This window comes from Suricata suricatta, chromosome 1 (assembly GCF_006229205.1).
Source record: "Suricata suricatta isolate VVHF042 chromosome 1, meerkat_22Aug2017_6uvM2_HiC, whole genome shotgun sequence".
Lineage (NCBI taxonomy): Eukaryota > Metazoa > Chordata > Mammalia > Carnivora > Herpestidae > Suricata > Suricata suricatta.
This window is the reverse complement of record NC_043700.1, coordinates 13,536,340-13,558,501: the sequence shown is the minus strand read 5'-3', so window position 1 is coordinate 13,558,501 and position 22,162 is coordinate 13,536,340. Positions and strand designations below refer to the sequence as shown.

General features: G+C 40.6%; 1 protein-coding gene across 3 annotated transcripts in view; it reads right to left on the bottom strand.

Annotated features, from left to right (window-relative positions):
• TRAPPC11 (trafficking protein particle complex 11) overlaps positions 1–22,162 on the bottom strand; it is a 66,138-nt gene that overhangs the window by 43,507 nt on the left and 469 nt on the right. For 2 of the 3 annotated variants that reach the window (XM_029934310.1, XM_029934312.1), the window contains exons 2-18: positions 19,952–20,176; positions 17,703–17,872; positions 16,796–16,866; positions 15,863–15,977; positions 13,619–13,718; positions 13,219–13,292; positions 11,432–11,528; positions 8,801–8,934; positions 7,990–8,137; positions 6,230–6,323; positions 5,422–5,501; positions 5,245–5,323; positions 5,107–5,161; positions 4,611–4,756; positions 4,105–4,166; positions 3,874–4,006; positions 2,640–2,770 (exon numbers count right to left, since the gene is read on the bottom strand). In XM_029934310.1, the coding sequence (XP_029790170.1) occupies positions 2,640–2,770; positions 3,874–4,006; positions 4,105–4,166; positions 4,611–4,756; positions 5,107–5,161; positions 5,245–5,323; positions 5,422–5,501; positions 6,230–6,323; positions 7,990–8,137; positions 8,801–8,934; positions 11,432–11,528; positions 13,219–13,292; positions 13,619–13,718; positions 15,863–15,977; positions 16,796–16,866; positions 17,703–17,872; positions 19,952–20,155 (1,893 nt within the window). In that variant the 5' untranslated portion in view covers positions 20,156–20,176. The remainder of the gene's footprint in view (positions 1–2,639; positions 2,771–3,873; positions 4,007–4,104; positions 4,167–4,610; positions 4,757–5,106; positions 5,162–5,244; positions 5,324–5,421; positions 5,502–6,229; positions 6,324–7,989; positions 8,138–8,800; positions 8,935–11,431; positions 11,529–13,218; positions 13,293–13,618; positions 13,719–15,862; positions 15,978–16,795; positions 16,867–17,702; positions 17,873–19,951; positions 20,177–22,162) is intronic. The other variant, XM_029934319.1, reaches the window with a different exon arrangement.

The following is a 22,162-nucleotide window of genomic DNA, read 5'->3' as shown; positions in this document are numbered from 1 at the left end:
TAAGCGAAATAAGTCAGGCAGAGAAGGACAGAAACCATATGTTTGCACTCATAGGTCTAACAGGAAAACAGGAGAAACCTCATGGAGGACCAGGGGGAGTGGAAGAGAGAAAGAGAGTTGGGGGGAGAGAGGGATGCAAAACTTGAGAGACTACTGAATGCTGAAAATGAACTGAGGACTGAAGGGGGAGGGGGAGGGGGAAAAGAGGTGATGGGCATGGAGGAGGGCACTTATGGGGAAGAGCACTGGGTGTTGTATAGAAAAAAATTTGACAATAAACTATTAAAAAAAAAAAAAGAGGTAATTCTGTAAGGTGATGGATGTTAAGTACCCTTACTGTGGCCATTGTTTTGCAATATATGCATTTCAAATCATCATGTTGCAGGTACACTTTAACTATAAAACAGACAAATTGTTTTGACAAGGGTGGGGGCAGGGGGCTGTCCTTTATTCTTTTTTTTTTTTTAATGTTTTATTTATTTTTGATACAGAGAGAGACAGAGCATGAGGGGGGAGGGGGCAGAGAGAGAAGGAGACCCAGAACTGGAAGCAGGCTCCAGGCTCTGAGCTAGCTGTCAGCACAGAGCCTGACGTGGGGCTCGAACCCACGAACATGAGATCTGACCTGAGCCGAAGCCGGAGGCTTAGCCGACTGAGCCACCCCAGCTGTCCTTTACTCTTTACCCTGTACATATGCCCAGCAATCCCGGATTCACAGTTCCTAAACGCCTCCTGTAGCCCTTTCTTCGCATCCCCATCGACGGCGTCCTGATCCAAGCCCTCACGTTTTAGTACTGGGATGCACACAAAAGAGGCTCTGGCTGTTTCCAGAAGATCCTTTCTTTCTACTTTGTCACTGAAATAAAGTATCTTAAATTCTAAATTTTATGCTTTTGCTTTAAAATTCTCAAAACAGGGGCACCTGAGTGGCTCAGTCAGTTAAATATCTCACGGTTTGTGAGTTCAAGCCCCATGTCGGGCTCTGTGCTGACAGCTCAGTGTCTGGAGCCTGCTTCAGATCCTGTGCTTCCCTCTCTCTCTCTCTCTGACCCTCCCCAGCTCACGCTCTCTCTCCCTCTCACAAAAATAGACAGTAAAAAAAATTTTTTTTAATATATAAATAAATAAAGTTCTCCAACTAATCAGAAGGAATCCTCGGGTAATGGTTCCGGGCTGAATAAAACACATTAGTCTGCAGGTGACCCGGGTTTGGTCAACCAGATTCTCTTACAGGGCTACTGCTCCGCTGTGAAGACAGAAAAATCCAGTAAAGCAGGTAAAGCTTTCTTTACCACCAGCCAATAAATAGAACATCAATAAGTGAATGAATAAATAAATCTTTAAATTCTTGTCTTCTTAGCCTATCCGTGCTGAGCCCGAGTTCCTGTAAGCCATGAGCCTTGCCTCCCACGGGCCCCCTCGCTGCCCACGAACCATGAGCACCTGCTTCCCTCCAGCGTTTGCTGTTGCCAAGCCTGCTCCCACTCTCATCTGGTTATAGCTCCCTTCATTTCACCTTCATTCTTGAAACTTCCTCCTCCTTCTCTGGCACGCCTCCTCTAGCTGTATTTTTAGCCCACACCACGTAACTTAGGCCTCATTACCTACTAGGGCGATCTGTGAGTCAGTCCTGGCCGCTGCCCCCAAAATGCTCCCGTCTTAACAGAGCTGACATATGCTAACCGTTTGCAGGCTCACCGCGATGCTGAGAACACGGTAACTCTCATTAAATGCTTGCTGGTTAAAGGTTCCATATACTTTCTGGGTGACTGGGAGATTTTTATCTACTACGTGAGCTTATAACTGCAATATTTGGAAAGTTAATCAAGTAGTTGACAACACTGTAACACACTGCAGAAACGTGCAAGTGCATATAACCCTGGCCCTGCAGAAAGAAAAAGCTGCTTAAATGTGCACACGCAGAAAACTTCTAGACTGTTCAGGGCATTCCTAGCGATGACCTCGGGGCAATGGAGCTGGACGGCACACATGCGCTTTTCACTTCACATCCACACCGTCCACTCTCTTTAACAGCAAACATTTAGTAGTTTTCCAATAAAAAAACGAATACCATTGTTAGAATACAAAACAAATGATTTTAAAAATTCAATTACATTTATCCTGAGTGGATCTCATTTGAAATTCAAGTTATGTATCACAAAAGATAAAGTTCCAATGGTTTACAAGGATGGAATGAAAACAATACTCAGAGTAAGAAAACTGTAAAATTTGCATGGCTGAGACGGAAGTTGAGAACTATAACTATATTTATTTTCAGATAGAGTTTACCAAAGCCCATTTGTTACTGTGAAACCATCACGACTTAAAATTCACGAAGTTCATTCATCTAATTTAAAGTAAGCTATGTTAAGATACACACATGCTAGGGGCGCCTGGTGGCTCAGTCGGTTAACCATCCGACTTGGACTCAGGTCGTGATCTCCTGGTTCACGAGTTCGAGCCCTGCCTCGGGCTCTGTGCTGACAGCTCAGAGCCTGGAGCCTGCTTCGCATTCTGTGTCTCCCCCTCTCTCTGTTCTTCCTCTTCTCGTGCTCTGTCTCTCTCTCTCAAAAATAAACATTAAAAAATATTTTTAAAAGATACACACAGGGTAAAAACACATTAAAAAGGGCCATTACCTGATTATTAAAGCTGACACAGAGCTTGGAAAACCTGATGGGATGTGGACAATCAGCCTTCAGATAGATGTCAAACCGCACAGGAACATCAACGTGAAAACTTGGGGCGTGAAACTTGGCTTTGCATTGCACTAGAAACAAAAGAGAGGGCAGAGTCACACTCTACACCACCGTCTAGACACACAAACTATTCTCTGATCCACACTTGCTCTTCAGAAAGGTAACACCTACAGTGGATAGCCTTCTTTTTTTTTAAGCTTATTTTTTCTGAGAGAGAGAGAGAGAGAGAGAGCGCACAAGCGAGAGAAAGATGGGAGAGAGAGAGGAAGGGAGGAGGAGAGAGGGAGAGCGAGAAAGAGGGAGAGACAGGGAGGGAGAGCGAGGGGGGAGAGAGGGAGAGAGGGACAGAGGTGCAGGGGCATAGAATCACAAGTGGGTTCTGTACTGACAGTGCAGACGCGGGGCTCAAACTCATGAACCATGAGATCAAAACCTGAGCCAAAGTCGGACGCTTAACCGACTGAGCCACCCAGGTGCCTTTTTAATTCTTTAATTTTTTTCTCTCTTTTTATTTATTTGAGAGAGAGGAAGAGAACAGTGGGGGAGAAGGGGAGAGGAAGAGAGAGAATCCCAAGCAGGCTCCATGCTCAGAGCAGAGCCTGATGCGGGGCTGGATCCCATGACCCCGGGATCCTGACTCGAGCTGAGATCAAAGGTCAGACATTCAAGTAACTGAGCCTCCCGGGCGCTCCCACACAGGACATTCGTACTGAATTCTGCACTTGAAGCATCTCAACGTGTAAATGTAGTTCATTTTTAAAAAACAAAACAAATTTAGATAAAATTTAAATCCAAAACCACCTTTAATTCTAAAAACATAGTTGCTCCTGAAATGTAACTAACATACAATTTTAAAGGGAAACAACTACTTTGTTCTTTTGAACTTATTTCAAAATACCTAAGGCATTAAAGAATAAACTCTTGACGTAACTGCCTTTTCAAATGCACTTCAAATCACAACTAAACTACAAATGAACAAGGTAAATTTTAATACACCAAGTAGTTAAAATTCTGAACAGCTTTTTAAGTCAATGATGAGGGGGAAAAACCACAATTTTTATGTGCAGAACAATGTATCTGGAGCATTCCTTCTGTGACTGTATTATTCTGCATCGATTCATTTGGTAGCAAGGACAACCACCCCGGGAGAGCGCCGCGGGGGCCGGCTACCCACCAAAGGGCACGCAGTCCTGCGCTCCGATGGTGAAGACGTTGCTGCCGGCCAGAGAGACTCGGTCCGCCCACAGCTTCTGAGCCGTCCTCACCGCTAAGATGTCGCAGTCGGGTTCCGGGTCCGGGCTCTCATTCTGCACCAACACAGAGCACGAAGCGTTCACCGGTTTATCCAAGATGCCCAGATGAACACATCCCCGGGACACGCTTCACATAAAGGACTCCAACCTACCATCAAAACGTTGATGAGGTTCTTTTCTATCCGAGATTTCTGGTCATCTTTGAGAGTGGACGCTACCATGGAAGAGGAAGGGAAAAGACCACAACTGTAAGATGAGCAAGTAACTGTACTGGCCCCACTGAAGGGATTAGAACACCGTGGAATAAGTATGTCTTCTAAGAAGGCTAAGCACCATTCCAGACAATGTACGACAGCACAGCTTTCTGCGTTAGCCCCAGGCTCTGTGTACTTGCAGTTGAACTCCATGTGAGAATCGTTTCATGCCCTATTTTTTTTAAAAAAAGAAAAGGAAGAATTTTGTTCTTCTCAGCTTCATGAGCCCCTGACACCCTGACTATAGTGAATTCCATGAAAGCGGGAGTCCCCTCACTTGGTGAACTGACCTGCACACGTAAGAACCATGAAAGGTTGGAGAATTTTTCTTTCAGTCTGAAGCAGCTCAAAGAGGCTGCAAACTTTTAAAGAGTCAGCATTTTACTGAGAGAGCACCGAGTTACCTCTTCCAAGAAGTTCTAGGGAATAAGTAATGTAATCTTTCAGCTGGGCCATGAGGTAGGAGCACTTCAGAGCTGTAGTCAGTATGGACGTGAGCAAGGTCCACCAGCCTTCGCTCCGATAATCACACATCACGTAATCCAGCAACCTGACAGAAGCAAAACGTCAGACTCGCTGAAACGGATTCACAAGAAAGGGCCTCAAGATTTTGTGGAGAAAAATAACGTGCCTTGCTCATGTTATATACACTTATACACTTCAGAAAATTTACTGAAAGCGTTTAACAGGTATGCTCACATTTAGCTGACCATGAGGTTTCCAAAGGCTTTAAGAATCATTGTACCAAGAGATAGTATTTGAAAAGATACCACAGAAATGGAGTTTCACAGAAACAGAAATAAATATGGAAATAATAAATCCTTCAAAACATATTTCCATTCTCATTTTGCTGTAAGGTAATTGGATCACTTGTAAAAATAAATACGGAACAGAACTCACTTCAAAGCTTTGGTATAATCCTTCGCATAATAATATTCCTCTCCCATTTGAACCACTGTAAAGGAAACAAGATTTTTATGGGCATAATTTTAAATTATTCAAAGTTGCACGAAACTGTGGCATCTTATGGATACATACTGAGATGGCTTTTCATCCTTGGACATTTATACTTCTTAAATTGCGCAACAGCATTGCTCAGAAGAGTTATTATTATTTCCTGTTAGAAGAAAAAGTGGGAAACATTGCCATAAAAAGAACCTCCCGTTTCCCTTGAATACTCCAGAACGCGGTGTACACTGGGAAACAAAACCTTACAGAGTGAACAACGCTCCTCTCCTTCAGCTGAATGGCGAGAATTCCCACCTTCTCTTTCTCAGGATCAGAAAGATCAAAACCTGCGTAAGACAAGACACAGCCCATTTTAGATCGCTCACTTAACATGAATCCTCCACATGAACACTGGATGTGTACACTCCTTGAATCCTTAAATATAATGTGTTTGAGATTCTTAAACATTCTAGAATTTTAAAGCTCTCCTAAGAGACAGCTTCATTAGCATGGCAACTTCTCTGTGACCTCTGTTCTGAAGAGAACATTACTGAATGCAGCATTCTCTCACCCAACGGTATCAACCGTCTGAAGAATAATACCAATTATCATTCTCAATACAGAATACACTTTCGAGAAATAATTTCTTAACAGTTAAAGTATGACTGCCACAGAAATTGCTATATTAAGTACATATCACACACAAAAAAGATAGAGAAATTTTTAAGGTGATACAAGTTAGTATGGTTTTAAAGTATCAAATATAAAAAATCGTTCAAGTTAACTGGAATTAAAATATTTGACTAGCCTAATGTAGCTTATTAATTGTGACTTTAAGAGATGTCCAAATGTTTTGATCATACCCACATCTTTAACTAGAAGTTATTCTAAGATGTAGTGATACAAATAAAACATTCTAAAAACTAAAGAAGTGAAAATCCTCAAAAAGATGTTTAAAAAATACATTTTTACCTCAAGATAATGTGTTATGGCCTATAGAGCCAATGGGAAAATTATAAGAGCAATCGGTGCCTTTGGAGGCTGAGAAAAAAGAAAGCAGGGAAAACTTATTTACTTAGGATTCCTTGTCGCCATGATCTTTGTCCATAAAAGTCAAGAACACCTGTTTGAGTTTCTAACGGGTCAGGATTGGGATACATCACAGAAGCCTGCAAAGGGAAACACAACCCTAAGTAAAAGTTATGTAACTCATCACAAACCAATGCTCTTCAGTCTTTGACAGAATAAAAACATTTCCATAAATACAAATACCAAATCCATGTTCAGATATCATAGCCATGAATATTTCAACATACACTAAAGTCTCACAGAAATGAAAGTAAATGTTTCACTTAGTATTTAGGCAGTGTCATAAAATTAAATTGAATAAATCAACCTGATTGTGACAAATTTCACAGTGGCTAACTCTTCTGCCTTTTTTTTTTCATCTTCGCTATAATAAGCCAATAAAAATGTATTACACGGCATGCTTGATGTTTATTCCATACGTTTAAAGTGCTTTTTGTGCAAAGGAAGATACAGTAATGTGACAAAGAGTTTTCAAAAGAAGATGCTATTTTCCTTCTTTATCACTGTGTCCTGGTATTGTCTGCGGAGGGATATTTTTGGCACCAGAATTTACAAATGTACACTTTTTCTTTTTTATAACTTTTTCCCTCTGACACCGATATATAATGCAAGTACACTGTTGAAAAATACAGAAAACATTCAAAAGGAAATGAATAAAAATTTAAATTACTTATAAACCTATTACCACTATTAACAATGTATACATTAGTCTTCCAGACTTTGTACACACCTATTTGTTACTACCTGGCATAATTTTTCAACCTGTTTTTTTCATTTAAATACATTCTGCAAATTTCACATCACATTATTTTTCATGGATACCTGCTGTTACGTTTTCACAAATTCCCCACTGTTCATTTTTTTATATTTTACATTACAATTTATAAGTCTGTCTGAAGAACTTCATAACTAAATCTTATTACTTATCTCTTAGGATCCTTTATCTGCCTTAGACTTCCTGAAAATGGAACTCATATGCAAATAACATGGCAGAAAATAGTCTGGTTACTTAAAGGGAAAAAGCCAACATTTTAAGTGCTAATATGCAAACTCAGTTTTTGGATCAGTTTTTTAAGTAGTACTCTTGATAATATTCACCTATCTTCAGAGAAGAAAACTGCAGATTTTAAAGGACAATAAGCTGATAGAAGTATACAAATGTAAACATATTTGTACATGTACATGCCACACTGTTATTTTAAAGGTGTTTCTGGGGAAACTGGTATCTAACTATAATCACCCACGAGAAAGGCAAAATAAGATGTTAAGAAACTTCAATTAACATTATGCCACAGATTCCTAAGAGTTTTCCCCAAAGTAAAACCCCAGGGAGAGAAAAAAAGTCCAAAGGTATCCTCTCGGGGGGGGGGGGGGGGGGGGGGGGGGGGGTGTTCAAAATAAAACACATTCCTCCAAAGTCCTTCAGACTCCTACAGCCGTGATCAACGGACACGAAACCAAAGAGGTACATTACAGCACAGACTAAACTGTGACTTCTATTGAAAGTAGTGTGCCTTTTCTAAACCACTAACTTATTGCCAATCATAAACTGGTTCTTCACAGAAAACCTTCTGCTTAATCCACAGGTGAAAATTACTTTCAGGCTGAAATAATGATAATTCCTGAAAACACAGAAGATAAAACCTGATTGTATTCGGAGGCCTGGAAAAAAATTCTCTACCTCAGTCAGTCAAGGGTAGACGGATACACTTCCCGACCGCCCATAACGCGGGGCCTGTGGCTCACCTCATGGCTGCAGAGCGCTCTCGCCAGCTGTTTCCGCTCCTGCGCGTAGGACGCCGCCTGCTGGTAATAGAAGCCAGGGTTCTGGGTCTGGATGGCGGTCAGCCCTAACTTGATAGCCTCATCAAATAAATCTCCAAAGGCCTGGAATCTTAAAGAAAACAAAATCAAGGGGAAAAAAGGTGAAAAAGAAAAAGGAAAGAAAAAAGAAGCTTACTTCTAATGATTATCCATTCTTGAAACATAACCTCAGCAGATTGTGTTAAAATAATGCTACTGAAGAACTGAATTGTTGGAGTTTCTTTGTAAATACTAACACACTCTGGTTACAGGTTCCAGATAAAGTCTGCATTTAAGTCACTCTTCTGTCCTGGCAAACCTTTAGATATACACCTCATATATCATGGATGTTTCTGGTTGATGGGAACTATGAGGGCATAGTTCGCATCAGCCAGAAACATCCATGTTCCCGGGAACAATATCACCTTAGAATTTTTAAACACCATTCTCAAATAGCAAGTTTCAGGGCAGCAGGGGTTTTGTATTCTTCACTGCTATGGTCCCGGTCCCTAGACACATGGTGGAAACTCCATAAATATGGGCTGCATGAAAGAGGTGGTACCCTGAATTAAGTGATTACCATTAAGAAACTCTATGACTCAGTATCTACCATTACTGGAAACCTACTTACACTAGATCTCTAAAAGCCTACTTACCGACAAAAAGCCTAGCTCAATCTAGGACTTAATTCCACTCCTCCAAATCCCGAGTATTGAAAGAAAAAAGAATTCCAAAAGTACAATTTAAAACATACTGTTTAGACATCCACGCAGCGTGTTCAAAAGACAACTCTGCGCTTCCGATTTTTTTCTTACACAAGTCGATGTGCTTTCGGAACTGAGCGATTGCGTCCAGTGGGGTGTTGTGCTGGAAACACAGCCTACAGATCTGCAAAATGTAAAACCAACCCCAAAATAAAGAAGAAAATAAAGTCAAAAGGTGTATTCGTTTAAAAACATGTAAAATGTGAGACTAACTTCAAAAAGACTGAAATTTCCTCTCAAGTTCTTGGCAACAGAATGGATTTTCTCTGGTAGAATCGTTATGCTAAAACCAGAGGTTACGGCCCCTTGATAAACGCAATAAAACTATTCCATGTCTGCACTGCATACCTTAAAATGTCTCACAGAATGGGGCGCCTGGTAGCTCAATCTGTCAAACATCTGACTTCAGCTCAGGTCATGATCTCATGGCTTGTGGGTTCGAGCCCCACGTTGGTCTCTGTGCTGACAGCTGAGAGCCGGGAGCCTGCTTTGGATTCTGTGTCTCTCCCTCTCTCTGCCCCTCTCCTGCTGTGCTCTCTGTCTCTCGCTCACACAAAAAAAGTATAGAATAGCATACAAAAAATTATGTCCAATGAAGAACACAAAAATTGGTGAAAATTTAATATCACCTCCTCTAGGACAGACTACCTTTCAGTTCTAGAACTGTCAGAAAACTAGAGGTTTTCTGTACCCCAATAAGAGCACAGTGGCCTCCATATCAAATAAGGATTACAGAAATTCTCGAAAGCTTTTTATCTGGGATACTATCCCCAAAAAGTAATCATCTACATCTACGTAAGATAAAAGAAACACAGAAGAAACACGGCAAAAATTTAGTTTCATATGCTTATCATCAGTTCTGTTCTTCAGGTACGAGGAATCCATGGAAGGTTAAGTCTCTCATCCGTCTCTGCCCCCGGTCATCCAACCTCCGGCTCAGAGACGGCCCGTTCCCAGGAAGTTTCATGATGTAGTCTCTGACACACCAGTGTGTGTGCTTTTATATGTATCTGATCATTTTTAAACAAACAGCTTCACAATAAATATGCTGCTTTGTGCCTTACTTTTTTCACTTAATATTCTATATCAATAAGTGGAGCTGTCTCATTCTTAGTAGTTGTAGAATATTCCCTTGTTTGGAATTCATATTAATTTATATTAACCAGTCACTTACTGCTATGTTGTTTCCAATCTTCTCCTATCACAAGATGCAATAAATATCCTCACATATGTGACCTGCAAGTCTTACTAGCACATACATCAGATAAATTTTCTGATGTGGAATTGCTAGGTTAAAGGAAACACCCCCTTTAGGGACCACCTGGGGGGCTCAGTCAGTTAAGTGTCCAACTTCGGCTCAGGTTATGATCTCACAGTTCATGGGTTCAAGCCCTGCGTCAGGCTCTAGGCTGACAGCTCAGAGCCTGGAGCCTGCTTCGGATTCTGCGTCTCCCTTCCTGTCTGCCCCTCTCCTGCTTGTGCTCTGGCTCTCTCTCTCTCTCTCTCTCTCCCCCTTCAAAAATAAATAATAAACATTAAAAAAATTTGGGGGGGGGCGCCTGGGTGGTTCAGTCGGTGAAGCGTCTGGCTTCGGCTCAGGTTTATAGGTTCAAGCCCCACGTTGGGCTCAGAGCCTGGAGCCTGCTTCTGATTCTGTGTCTCCCTCTCTCTCTGACCCTCCCCTGCTTGTACTATCTCTCTCTGTCTCTCAAAAATAAAAAATAAAAAAACTATTAAAATTTTTTTCTTAAATAAAAGAAACACCCCCTTTAAATGTATATAGTTACTGCAAAAATATTCTCTATAGATGTTGTACCAATTTACATTTACAGAGCAAATCACAGTGTCTATCTGACCTCACATCACCAGCCCAGCGCTAGCCATCTGTAAAGAATGAATGTGGGAAGATTAAAAGCAAAACAAAATGCCCTCGCTTGCCTTCTGCAGCCATCTATTTCTACACAGGCAATCTGCAAAGGCTCAAGTAACAGGTATGAAAGCCTCCTCTGAGGTGAGCAGAGAAGCTCTCTCTGTGGCTGTGCCATTAAACCAAGGGAGGCTTACAAAGTCGAATGTGTGGCATCTACAGACGGCTTTCTTCTCTCTCTCTCTCTCTCTCTCTCCTGGTCCCGCTTAAAAACAGAAGACTCTCAGGGCACCTGGCTGGCTCAGTCAGCTAAGCATCTGACTGTCATTTCAGCTCAGGTCATGATCTCATGGTTTGTGAGTCTGAGCCCCAAATCCGGCTCCGTGCTGACAGCATGGAACCTGCTTGGGATTCTCTCTCCCCACACCCACCTCTCTGCCCCTCCCCCGCTCGCTCTCTGTTTCTCTCAAAATAAATAAACTTAAAAACAAAAACCAGAAGACCCTCTTAGAGAAGTCTTACAAAAGTAAAACTGCCCCAAGGGAGAACTCTGGGCCCCATAAACTCGAAACAAGCATCACAGCCGGGGCTGCTGGGAGCCAGGGGCTCCTGAAATAAGGGACACAGAGAGAGCAGAGCCTAATTAATCAACTCCTCCCTTTCAGAGCAAGTAACTAATTTGGATTTTCAAATTTCAAAAAGGGAATCTCATATTTAAAGACAAGGTTCCCTCATTTGGAAGTAGAACGATTACCTTGTAGTTTATAAATCCTGCCATTGTCTTAATTTCCAGAATGTTAGTTTCATGGGCTCTCAGCTCATGCACGAGATTATAGGCGGTCCTGTAATTCCTAATACACACACGGGGAACGTGGTTAATTGTGATACAAACTAATCTTAAGAAAAGATCCCCAAGAACAAATTATTAGAAAAAGGAGACAATATTTACTCAGCATTTCTTAGCACTGAACAGCTGAGGAACAGCTTACACATATCGATCTGAAAGTGATATATTCATTAATAGTATGTGGGAGGAATCGATGACTTTACACTAAGCACAGACCCATCACAAGTGCATTGTTCTGTAGAAATAGATAGAAAGTAAGTTGAAAACTGCCCAGAATTTCATTAAAAAGTCAGCATTCTGTTTAAAAAATAAGCTTTTAAAAGCACAATTATGAGCTTCTCCAACAAACAGAAATTATATCAGCAAAGACGGTGCCAACAAGACAGGGTGCAAAGTCAACAGTTTTTAAACCCAAGTTCAGGGGACACTGCGGATCTTGGGCACCGGCTGGAGGAGCAGGGGTGGGCCGAGACGGGAAAACCTGCTAGAAGCATGTCTCCCTCAGGACGGAAGGAACGAGACCATCTCCAGGCTTCCCCAAAGACAACTCTTTGCTCCTTCCTAATTTTCCCAGGTAAAATATTTCTTTCCAGAATCACCTTTGAGAAGATCTAGAAGTGGTACCATGGGTAAAAAGTTAACTGCGTTAAAAGCAGTTACAATCCCACGGAGTTGCTGACGTTCACAGGACACAATCTGGGGTTCACCACGTCAATAGTAACAAAAAAGGCGTTTCTGCGATATTCCTCTGTATAGATTTGTTTTTTGGTTGCTCTTATTCTTCTGCCCTGCACACTTAGCCTCTCTTCAGTTTGTATTCCTACGTTACGCTGCCACACACAATCTTTAAAAACTGAGTTAAAGTTAGAAAAAAAGGTTTTATTAAATTGTGCTTAGTAAAAGCAAAAGAATAAAATGCATAACCACTGCCAATACATATGCGACTACTGTTCAAAGCTCTGAGCAGAGCCTTTGAATGAAAAATGATGCGGAGATGTATAAACTTTAACAATAATGTAATTAAAAATACAATCATAGGGACACCTAGGTGGCTCAGCTGATTAAGCGTCTGACTCTTGGTTTCAGTTCAGGTCACGATCTCAGTTTGTGAGTTCGAGCCTCAGGTCAGGCTCAGTGCTGACAGTGCGGAGCCTGCTTGGGATTCTCTCTTTCCCTCTCTCTCTGCCCTTCCCCTGCTTGTTCTCTCTCTCTCTCTCTCAAAATACATACATAAACCAAAAAAAATTTTTTTAATAAATAAAATCATAGATGAATTAACTAAATGCACTATACATATTCAGAAATTCATAGTATAAGATAAGGCAATGTTTAATGTGTATTTAACTGTGGAAATCAGACAACACAAAGATTTTACTGATTTTACAAATAAGTAGTCAACAGGATGAAAAGAATTTTAATGTTTCTTTTGACCATGGAACTTAGTCAAATTAGACCAAAAAGCTTTATGAGACTGTAAAATTTACTTCTGATAATAAAATGGAAATTCTTTTAAAATCTCAAAACATTATATTCCATTCATCTCTAAACAAATTAAATATTACATACATGAATCTAACCAACATAAACATTTTAAAATTAATTAAACTTTGGTTGAGATTCAGAAACTGCCATTACTATGCTACTGTTAACATAAAGATAAGAAAAATTCAGTTTGACAACCGTGAAAAACTTACTTCAGGGCATTTTGTGTATCTTGTTTCAATTCACTGAAGAAAGCTATTTTGAACTGATGTCTAACAAATAAAAGCTGAAAAAAAATAGAAAAAATATGACACATATTCTCTTATGATATAAAAATTACCATAAATTTATTAAGAGGAGACATAAAAGTATTCAAAATTAAAGACCAAGAATAACTCCAACAAACAAGTGAGTTAAGGAAGCTATAAAAATCTGTAAGAACTTTAAGGGGAAAAAGTAAAAAGACAAATTAGTTCTTAAAAGCTTTAAAAAGATTTAAAAGCCTAGAAGCTATTTAAAAACATCAAAGTATTACAGACATTTAAAAACCTCCTCTAAAATAATCAGTGATGAACGCTTCTATTATTTCCTTCTTTTGGAAAAATAATGTACCTGGTGTGTTGTCTTATTCAAAAATTCTTTATGAGATTTCACTCTTCTGATCTCCGTGTAGTAATAAGTCTGTGCATGCTCATAAAAGGCGTTTTCTAACCTGGTTTAAAAAAAAAAAATCAACATTCAAACACTAAAGTTATTTTAAACCAAACTGTTCTCAAGAATCATTTTTGAAAGACCTAAAAGTAAAATCGTGACAGAGATAATGTCCATGGCTTACTTTATGATAAAGATAAAAAGTAAAGCAAAATATCCTTAATTTCTCAATAAAAAAGTAAAGACCCCCAAAACCACTTAGTTATTTATTATCCACCCTTTAATTTTATAATTTTTATATGAAATGTGAAAGAAACAGATATACAATATTCACTCAATTTGACTATTTTTTGTGATTTTAATATTTAAGGTTAAAGGATAAGAAAACTAATGGGAAAAAAGGACTGAAAATGAGCACTGCCGAACGAGAGGAGAGTAGCATTTATAGGATTTAAATCCCACGTAATTCCCTAACTCTGGGGTAACCTAAGAACAAAGAAAATTTGACCACAGACAGATAAATGCCTCAAGGCTCCTTTTGTGAAAATATGCATATATCAGAAGTATCTGCCTACGACATGAAAAAAAGCTAAAGTCACAGTCAGATAAAGGCTGGACTTTGAGGCTTTTCCTCCTCGGAATAAAACACAATTTTGAAGCTGTCTTCAAAGAGTTCAGACAGATCTAAGGAAAATGTGTAAAGAAAAAATATGGGTATACCAAAGCTTCAAAAATTTTATATTTTCTAAGATAAGATTTTCTAATTTTAAAACTGCACTTTTTAAAATGTGAAAATATGAAAGTAGGGTCTAACTTTGAAAGAATACATGAACCTAAGCTGAACTATGAAGTCTTATAAATGGGTAACGTTTGTTTTGAAAAACAAAACATGATTTAAAAAAAAAAAAATCTGCTGGTCAGCATGACACCGATAGTCTATCGTCCCGAGCTGAAGGCTGTTGGATTTGGAACTCATATTTTTATAAAACACAAATGCTGAGTATCAACACTACTATTTATCATTTTCAGTACAGAGATTTCATCCACTGACTGCATTTAAGTTCATTCTTTGGCTTGTTGCGTTTTCAAGCTGACTCCTTCAGAATTTTCCCTTCTCTTCCCTAAAGTGTCATTTACACGCCAACGAGAATGGGCTATGACTTCCTACAGGTCATCACTTGCAGAAGGTTGCTCTGAGACACGGGAACAGAAGGAAGGGAAGCAATAATCATAGATCAACTACACTGTTCCCGAGTTTAAGAGGGGCACTTACACAGAATGAAAAGGAAAACCATCTTATGGTCAAAGTCAGAGAAAAGGCTCATGTCTAAAATACAACCTGGCCAGAACTTTAACATTATAAAACTTCTCTTCAACACTAGATGCTAGAAAGCAACAGATAATGTCACATATTTTTGTGAGATATTGTTGTATCCCCAAGTCATACGCCCTTCAGATACACAGGATTTATAAAGGTATTTCAGATATGATGGGCCTCAGACCCTCCTTAAACATGATTTAAATATATACACCAACATGTCAGATATGAAGCAATGGTGACACTATCATATAAAAGGACAAATCAGTCATAAAAGGACATAAGGTGGTTCCTGAAAAGTACAACAGAAAAAACATGTAGATTATTTTTAAAAAAATGAAGTTGACCTTGAGGCACCTGGTTAAGCATCAGACTTTGGCTCCCGTCATGATCTCATGGTTGGTGGGTTCAAGCCCTGCGTCAGGCTCTGTGCTGACAGCTCAGAGCCTGGAGCCTGCTGCGGATTCTGTGTCTCCCTTGCTCTATCCCCCTCCCCCACTCACTCATTTCATTCTCTCTCTCAAAAATAAATAAACGTTAAAAAAAAACTAAAAAACAAAACTGAGGTTGACCTAGATGCGTACATGGTGTCAGTGAGGTAATGTCAAGTGGCAGCTGAGCAAATGTAGGTACGGTTACCTCCATTTTCATACACCAGGCCACGTGTGGACAGAAAACTAAGAGGCTGTTGATAGTGCTGATATTAAGGAACTGGACAAGGTTAGGGAGCTGACAAAGGGGACTTTTATTTTCGCCATATACCTTCCGCACCGTTTGAAGTTTTTCCCATGAACACGTGTCTTTGCTAATTAAATGAGTCTATGCAACCAATTGTTCAATGCTTCGTCAACACTCTAAAGAAAAAACGTTTTAAGATCGTGATTTACCTTATGATATAACCCACCAGGTGGTCCGTGTGGGGCAGCACGAACAGAGACTTTCCTGACAGCTCACAGGCGTTGCATAAAGCCGCAGCCCTTTCGGACGCAGTGACATCTTCTCCTGTTGACAAATCCCATAAAGGGAAAGAAAAGAAAGTGATTTGTGTATTTCCCTAAATGAATGGCTCCCCAGACCTAACCAACAGAACTAGGAAGAAAAACCCAAACAGACGGTCTCCTGGGATCCTTGGAGGGCCCTGTGGGGTCCTCAGAAGTTACACAGTACATTATCTGTTAGGAAACCCCTGTGGAATTTTCTATGGAGCCACGCTAGAGAGGCCAAGTTATGCCAACAGATATGCCACATAATTATTTCAAAAACTGTAAAAATGGAAGCAATAATCCAGGAAAGTGGTTCCTAAATTGCCACAAGTTTTGAAAGAGAAACAAAACCCATTTTGGCCTCTCGAATGTCTTAGAAGGTAGAAAAAATAAGCATTTGAAACTAAGTTATTTTCTTATAAGAAATTAGAAATCCTATGGCATTTTTCTTTGTCCCATTGCAGATTAAGAAAAAAAATTACATAAAGAATGTAACTTCAAACAGACCTCAGATAACATTATTTTTTATAAAATCAAGTGAATATCTGTTTCATCAGTTGATAGATAATGTTTACATGGTGAGGTAAGTGGCCTGAGGATGGGGGAGAAGAGTATTTTAATATTTCATATTTTACTATTAATTTTTAAAAACATTTTAATACTATAATTTTTTACAATGAGCATTTATTCATGCGTTATTTGTACTTTTTACAGCGAACACACCATCTTTCCTATAACTGAACGCACAAAAGATTTTAACATCAAAAACTACACCTCCTGATAATATGAATGAGAAACATAAAGCAATTAATTCGTTGTTAATGAACCTTTTGTTACCTGGCGGCAAAGGAGTTTTCTTCTGAATCAGAACCACTGCGACCTTTGTGTTTCTCCCCTGTAAACTTTGCCTGCAAAGGAAAAAATAATAAAATTAAATGTAACTAAGCTTTTAGTTTTAAAAAACATATTCAAGACTTTACGTCAAGTACAAGCTTGATAATTCAAGTGAAGAAAGATAAATTTCAACTAAAAACCCCCAAGAGCAGAGAAAATCTTTTCCTGCAAAGACCCCTCTGTGCTACAATGATTGAAGTTTTAAAAGTATACTCTGGTATCAAGCTTCAATTCTAACAAAAATCTGCTTTACAAGCAAAGTTGAATATATACTTTTTTTTCATGTTTTTTATTTATTTTTGAGAGACAGAGACGGCGCAAGCAGGGGAAGGCCAGAGAGAGGAAGAGGTACAGTATCTGAAGCAGGCTCCAGGCTCGGAGCTGCACAGAGCCCACGAACCGTGAGATCCCACCAAGCGTGAGGTCATGACCTGAGCCGAAGTCGCTTAATCGACTGAGCCACCCAGGCGCCCTGAGTACACGCTTTCATGTAAAAGTCACAGGGCAACCTCTCTCTCTCTCTCTCTCTCTCTCTCTCTCTCTCTCTCGTGATAAATCACAGACTGGTCATCCCAAAGAAGTATTCTGAAACAGGAGGGCTGATAAAGCAAGGGTCTTATGAGACTGAATAGCAAATTACGTTTTCTCCCCCCAGATATTACAAATGCAAGAAGAAAGCCTTTGGAAATTCGGACTCATGTGCCTTCTAAATCTCTTCACACACCTCAGCATCACGTGAGTGACTTGGGAACCGGGCCCGTCTCACCGGAGGCTGGCGGTCCCCAGGGGGACGGCGCCGTGTGGCACCCGCGGGTGCCTTCGGGGAGCGCTGGCCGGGGTCAGACCGTACCTGACTATCTCCACTCTGGTGGCGCACTCGGACTGCTTCTCTCTCCACTGAGGCTCGTCCCAGTCCAGTTCATAGAACACGACCACCAGGGCCGGCACCAGATTCAGATGTTTGTTCATCCAGCCCGTCTTTAAGATCCCCTTTGGGATGTACCATTCATAGGAAGTCCTCTGCAAACGGGGGCAAAAGCTGAAGAGACTTCTTCAATGAAAGAGCAGCAGAAGGCCCCAGGTACTGAGCGGTGGGCACTCCATGTGCCTTCGTATCATTCAACATTTACACAACACAAAAAACTTTTACGATGAAGAAATTCAGCTTTACAGAGATCCAGTAAGAGCCAAAGTAACGGAGGTAGAACCTCAACCCTGCATCTGCCGCAGTTTCCATCTCCCCTGGTTCCGCTACAGTTTCCACTTAAAGAATAACCAAAGCCAAAGCATTTCTACTACTGTCAAGGCTCTCTAATACCCTGCAAGCAATTAGCCCTTCCCAGGTAAATTCTATCTGCTGTCCCAGTTTCCATTATTGTGAAAGCCGCTCACATAAAATATTATCGAAAGCCCCCACATTGCTTCATTCGTTTTAAAGACATATTACCGGGACAGCATTTCACCTTACAGTGGACGACAAAAGGAATGCAGGACAACTCTTAAATACAGAAATGTCAGAGCGGTCACTCGGCGTCAGCGCTACGTGCCACACCACGGGAACGAGGTGGGAGATGTGAACACCAGCCCTGAAGGAACTACTGGAAGCCTCCCCAGCACCCGCACTGACTCAGCCTCGGGTGGATCCCGCATCTACTTCAAGTGGGGAAAGGCAAGGACCGCGAGGAAACCTGACACAGAAAGCTTAGGGACTCAGGAAAGAACCAGGAATGGGCAAATGGAAAGTTCCCTGCGCTGCAGAAGGGACCCAGGACAAACAGGGCCCAGCTGCCCTGAGTGCTGGCTCTCCCGGACACAAACACCCGCTGAGACCCAGTGTGTGAGCGCCGGGCCCTGTGACTTGCACAAATCCAGAGAGAGCTCAGGCGTCTACAGGCAGGGACAGGAAACCGCGTCTCCACTGTCCTCCTGGAGGCAGCCCAACAAGCAGCCTGCGCCCAAATCCAGCCCCACCCCTTCCAGAGCTTCACCCAGGAGGCCTTGCATCCGTGTTTAACCAGCACCCCAAGTGATGATGATGATGACAGACCAAGTCTGTCAGAAGCACTGCTCCAGGGCAAGCAAGCAAACACACACACACACACACACACACACACACACAAAACAGGTGGTTTATTTTGCTGTCTTGTTCACTGACTTTCACACCAACTCATAAGATTATGACAAATAACAAAGTACTATACATGATTTTCTTTAAAAAGGACACTGACATTGTAAGCACTTTTATTCGCTATTATTAACATCTTCCCATTATTTTTCTAGGTCAATCAGTCTCCACTATGATGTTCAATCCAAAAGTCCATTTTGAACTTAATGCCTTACCTCATTCCATACTATGGAACTGCTTCCATTTATGAAGAAATCTCCAGGGGCAGAGAGTATGTCTTTTTGTCTTATTTAAATTTCTGTAACCAGCCTACTACATCATTCCTAGGACCTAACACAAAGGACGTGCTCAAAATGTGTGCGAAATTAAATCAAACTGCAAAGGCCCTGGATTCTATAACGATATAACGATACTGGTAAAGCTAAATGGGGAAATGTGAGACCTTACTTTTAGAGAGGCCTTTACCAAGACTAGGGGTGATTCTAAGCAAGTGGGAAAAAAAAGGCTAGAAAGCTTAAAAATTACAAAGTAATTATTCCTCTGGGGTTAAAAAACATAACTATCGGGGCACCTGGGTGGCTCAGTCAGTTAAGCATCTGGCTTCGGCTCAGGTCATGATCTCACGGTTCGTGGGTTCAAGCCCCATGTCGGGCTCTGTGCTGACAGCTAGCTCAGAGCCTGGAGCTTGCTTCAGATTCTGTGTCTCCCTCTCTCTCTGACCCTCCCCTGCTTGCACTGTCTCTTTCTGTCTCTCAAAAATAAATAAAAAACATTAAAAATAAAAAAATAACTATCATTAAACATACCTATAGTGTATTACATATACAAAAAAGTCTTGGGTTTTAGTAATGCATCAGTATAACTGTCACTTTTCCAGCACAGACACCAGGAGCAACAACAACAAAAAGATATGCACACACATACAGAGAGAGAGGGAGGGAAGGCAAGTCCCCATGCAATCATCATGTCATTACCTTAGGTCTACATTTGGGATACTCATGGTCACCCGGGAGCACCTTGAAAGAAATTGGTACCCGATCAGCCCTCCGATTGGCACAGAAAGTGTCCCAGACAGCTCGGTGGACAGCATTATAAACTACATCCAGGCCCGTAAGGGTAACAAAAGCCATAGGCCGACAACATAATTCCACGGGGAAGTCCCACTGTGTGGGGGTCATGTTCAAGGCGTCACAAAAAATCTGAAATACAAATGTAAATACATTCAAAATGTTTGAAAAGCGCACACCCATATCTAATACAGGAAACGCCGCCATTTAAAAACCATTACAAAAAGGCCAAAGACTGCATCTTTTCGAGTGTCTGCAAACTGCCAAGCAAATTCAAAATAGGAGAACAAGAGGGAAAACTTCAATTCCTGAATAACTAATTCGTGGTATTATATGTTTTAGAAAAGCTTTCCTATTACAAAGGTTGTAGTCAAATTCATGACAAATCAGTGTTTCAGTAACATCTCAAAACGCACACAGGACTTTGGGATGAGCAGACCAAGAAAGCAGAAAGCAGGAAGGGACCACATTAAAATCCGTCTCATGAACCATTTCTGACATGAAGAAAAGTAACTCTGACTTATATATACAATAAATACAACTCCCTCTCATCTCGGTAACTGCAAACATCTAATTTCTAATTTCCTAGGAAAATACTAAAATAATATGCCAGTTCTCTAATTAGCTATGTCCTCACATGTCTCCACAATTAATATGTGTGATTTATAGGAATACCTAGAAGGGAAAAACGAACAATGAGTGAAAACCTCTAGGAGGACACACTTCACTGTGTCCTTCGGCTGAGAATCAGTCTATAAATCCTCCCACGCGCTAACTTTAGAAAAGCGATTATACAGGGGCGCCTGGGCGGCTCAGTCGGTTAAGCACCCGACTTTTGATTTCAGCTCAGGTCATGATCCCAGGATTGTGGGATTGAGCCCCACATTGGGCTCTGCACTAAGCATGAAGCCTGCTTAAGAGTCCCTGTCTGTCTCTGTCTCTTCTACTCTGTCCCTCTTCCCTGCTCATGCATGCTCTCTCAAATGAAAATTTTAGGGGCACCTGGGTGGATCAATCGGTGAAGCAACCAACTTTGGCTCAAGTCATGATCTCACAGTTCGTGGGTTTGAACCGCACTGGGCTCTTTGATGACAGCTCAGAGCCTGGAGCCTGCTTCGGATTCTGTGTTTCCCTCTCTCTCTGTCCCTTCCCCACTCACACTCTGTCTCTCTCGCTCTCTCTCTCTCAAAAATAAATAAAACATTTAAACATTTTTTTAAAAATGAAGTATTTAAAAACCTAGGCAAAAAAGAAAACCAATTCTATAAAAACATGTTTACTCCAAACAAAATTGCTATTATATTTTAAAGATAATTTCTCATTTCCAAAACCATGTACCAAAAGTTTCTTTTAAATGGTGCTCTTCAACCGTATGTCATACAGAACTCGACCACAATTTTTGTGAAAAATGAAAAGCACTATGCCGCCACTCGAAACCAAATAATTTTAACTGAAAAGCTAATTTTAAAAAATCATGAGGCTTCTCACATTTAAGTATTGAAGGAAAGAAGGGGTATTGAATGATTTGGAAAGCTTACAAAAAACGATAAAGGTCTATGAGAGGTAGAAATTTTAGGATTACTTAAGACATTTTCCCGACAGGATTAAGTGAGGAGGGCAAAGTTCAGAGAAAGAAAACCTCTAGTTCTAGGGAATTTGGAGGTGAAAACTACAGAGATAGTCAAAACACACTATTGAAGGCCTTTACACCAAAGAATCTAGATTAGAGCCCTAAAAGGGCCATTTCCTATAACATCCCCAGAGGCTCAAGAGAATTGGCCGTGGTCTTTGCATACAGAGCAGAATTAAGAGGAGTTGGAAATGAGTTATAAAGCTCTAAATCACAGTGTTGTCCAAGAGAAACAGAAGATTAGCCACATAATTTTAATTTTCTACTCATATTAAAAATAAAAAGAAACAGGTGGAATCAATTTTAATAGTATTCCATTCAACCAATTTTGACATTAATATAAATTGCTAATAAGATATTTCACTTTTTTTGGTACCAAGTCTTCATTATCTGATGTGTATTGTACACTCACAGCACCTCTCAATTCAGGGAGCCTATTTCAAATGCTCAAAGGCTACATGTGGCTACAGGCTGTCATAATGGAGAGC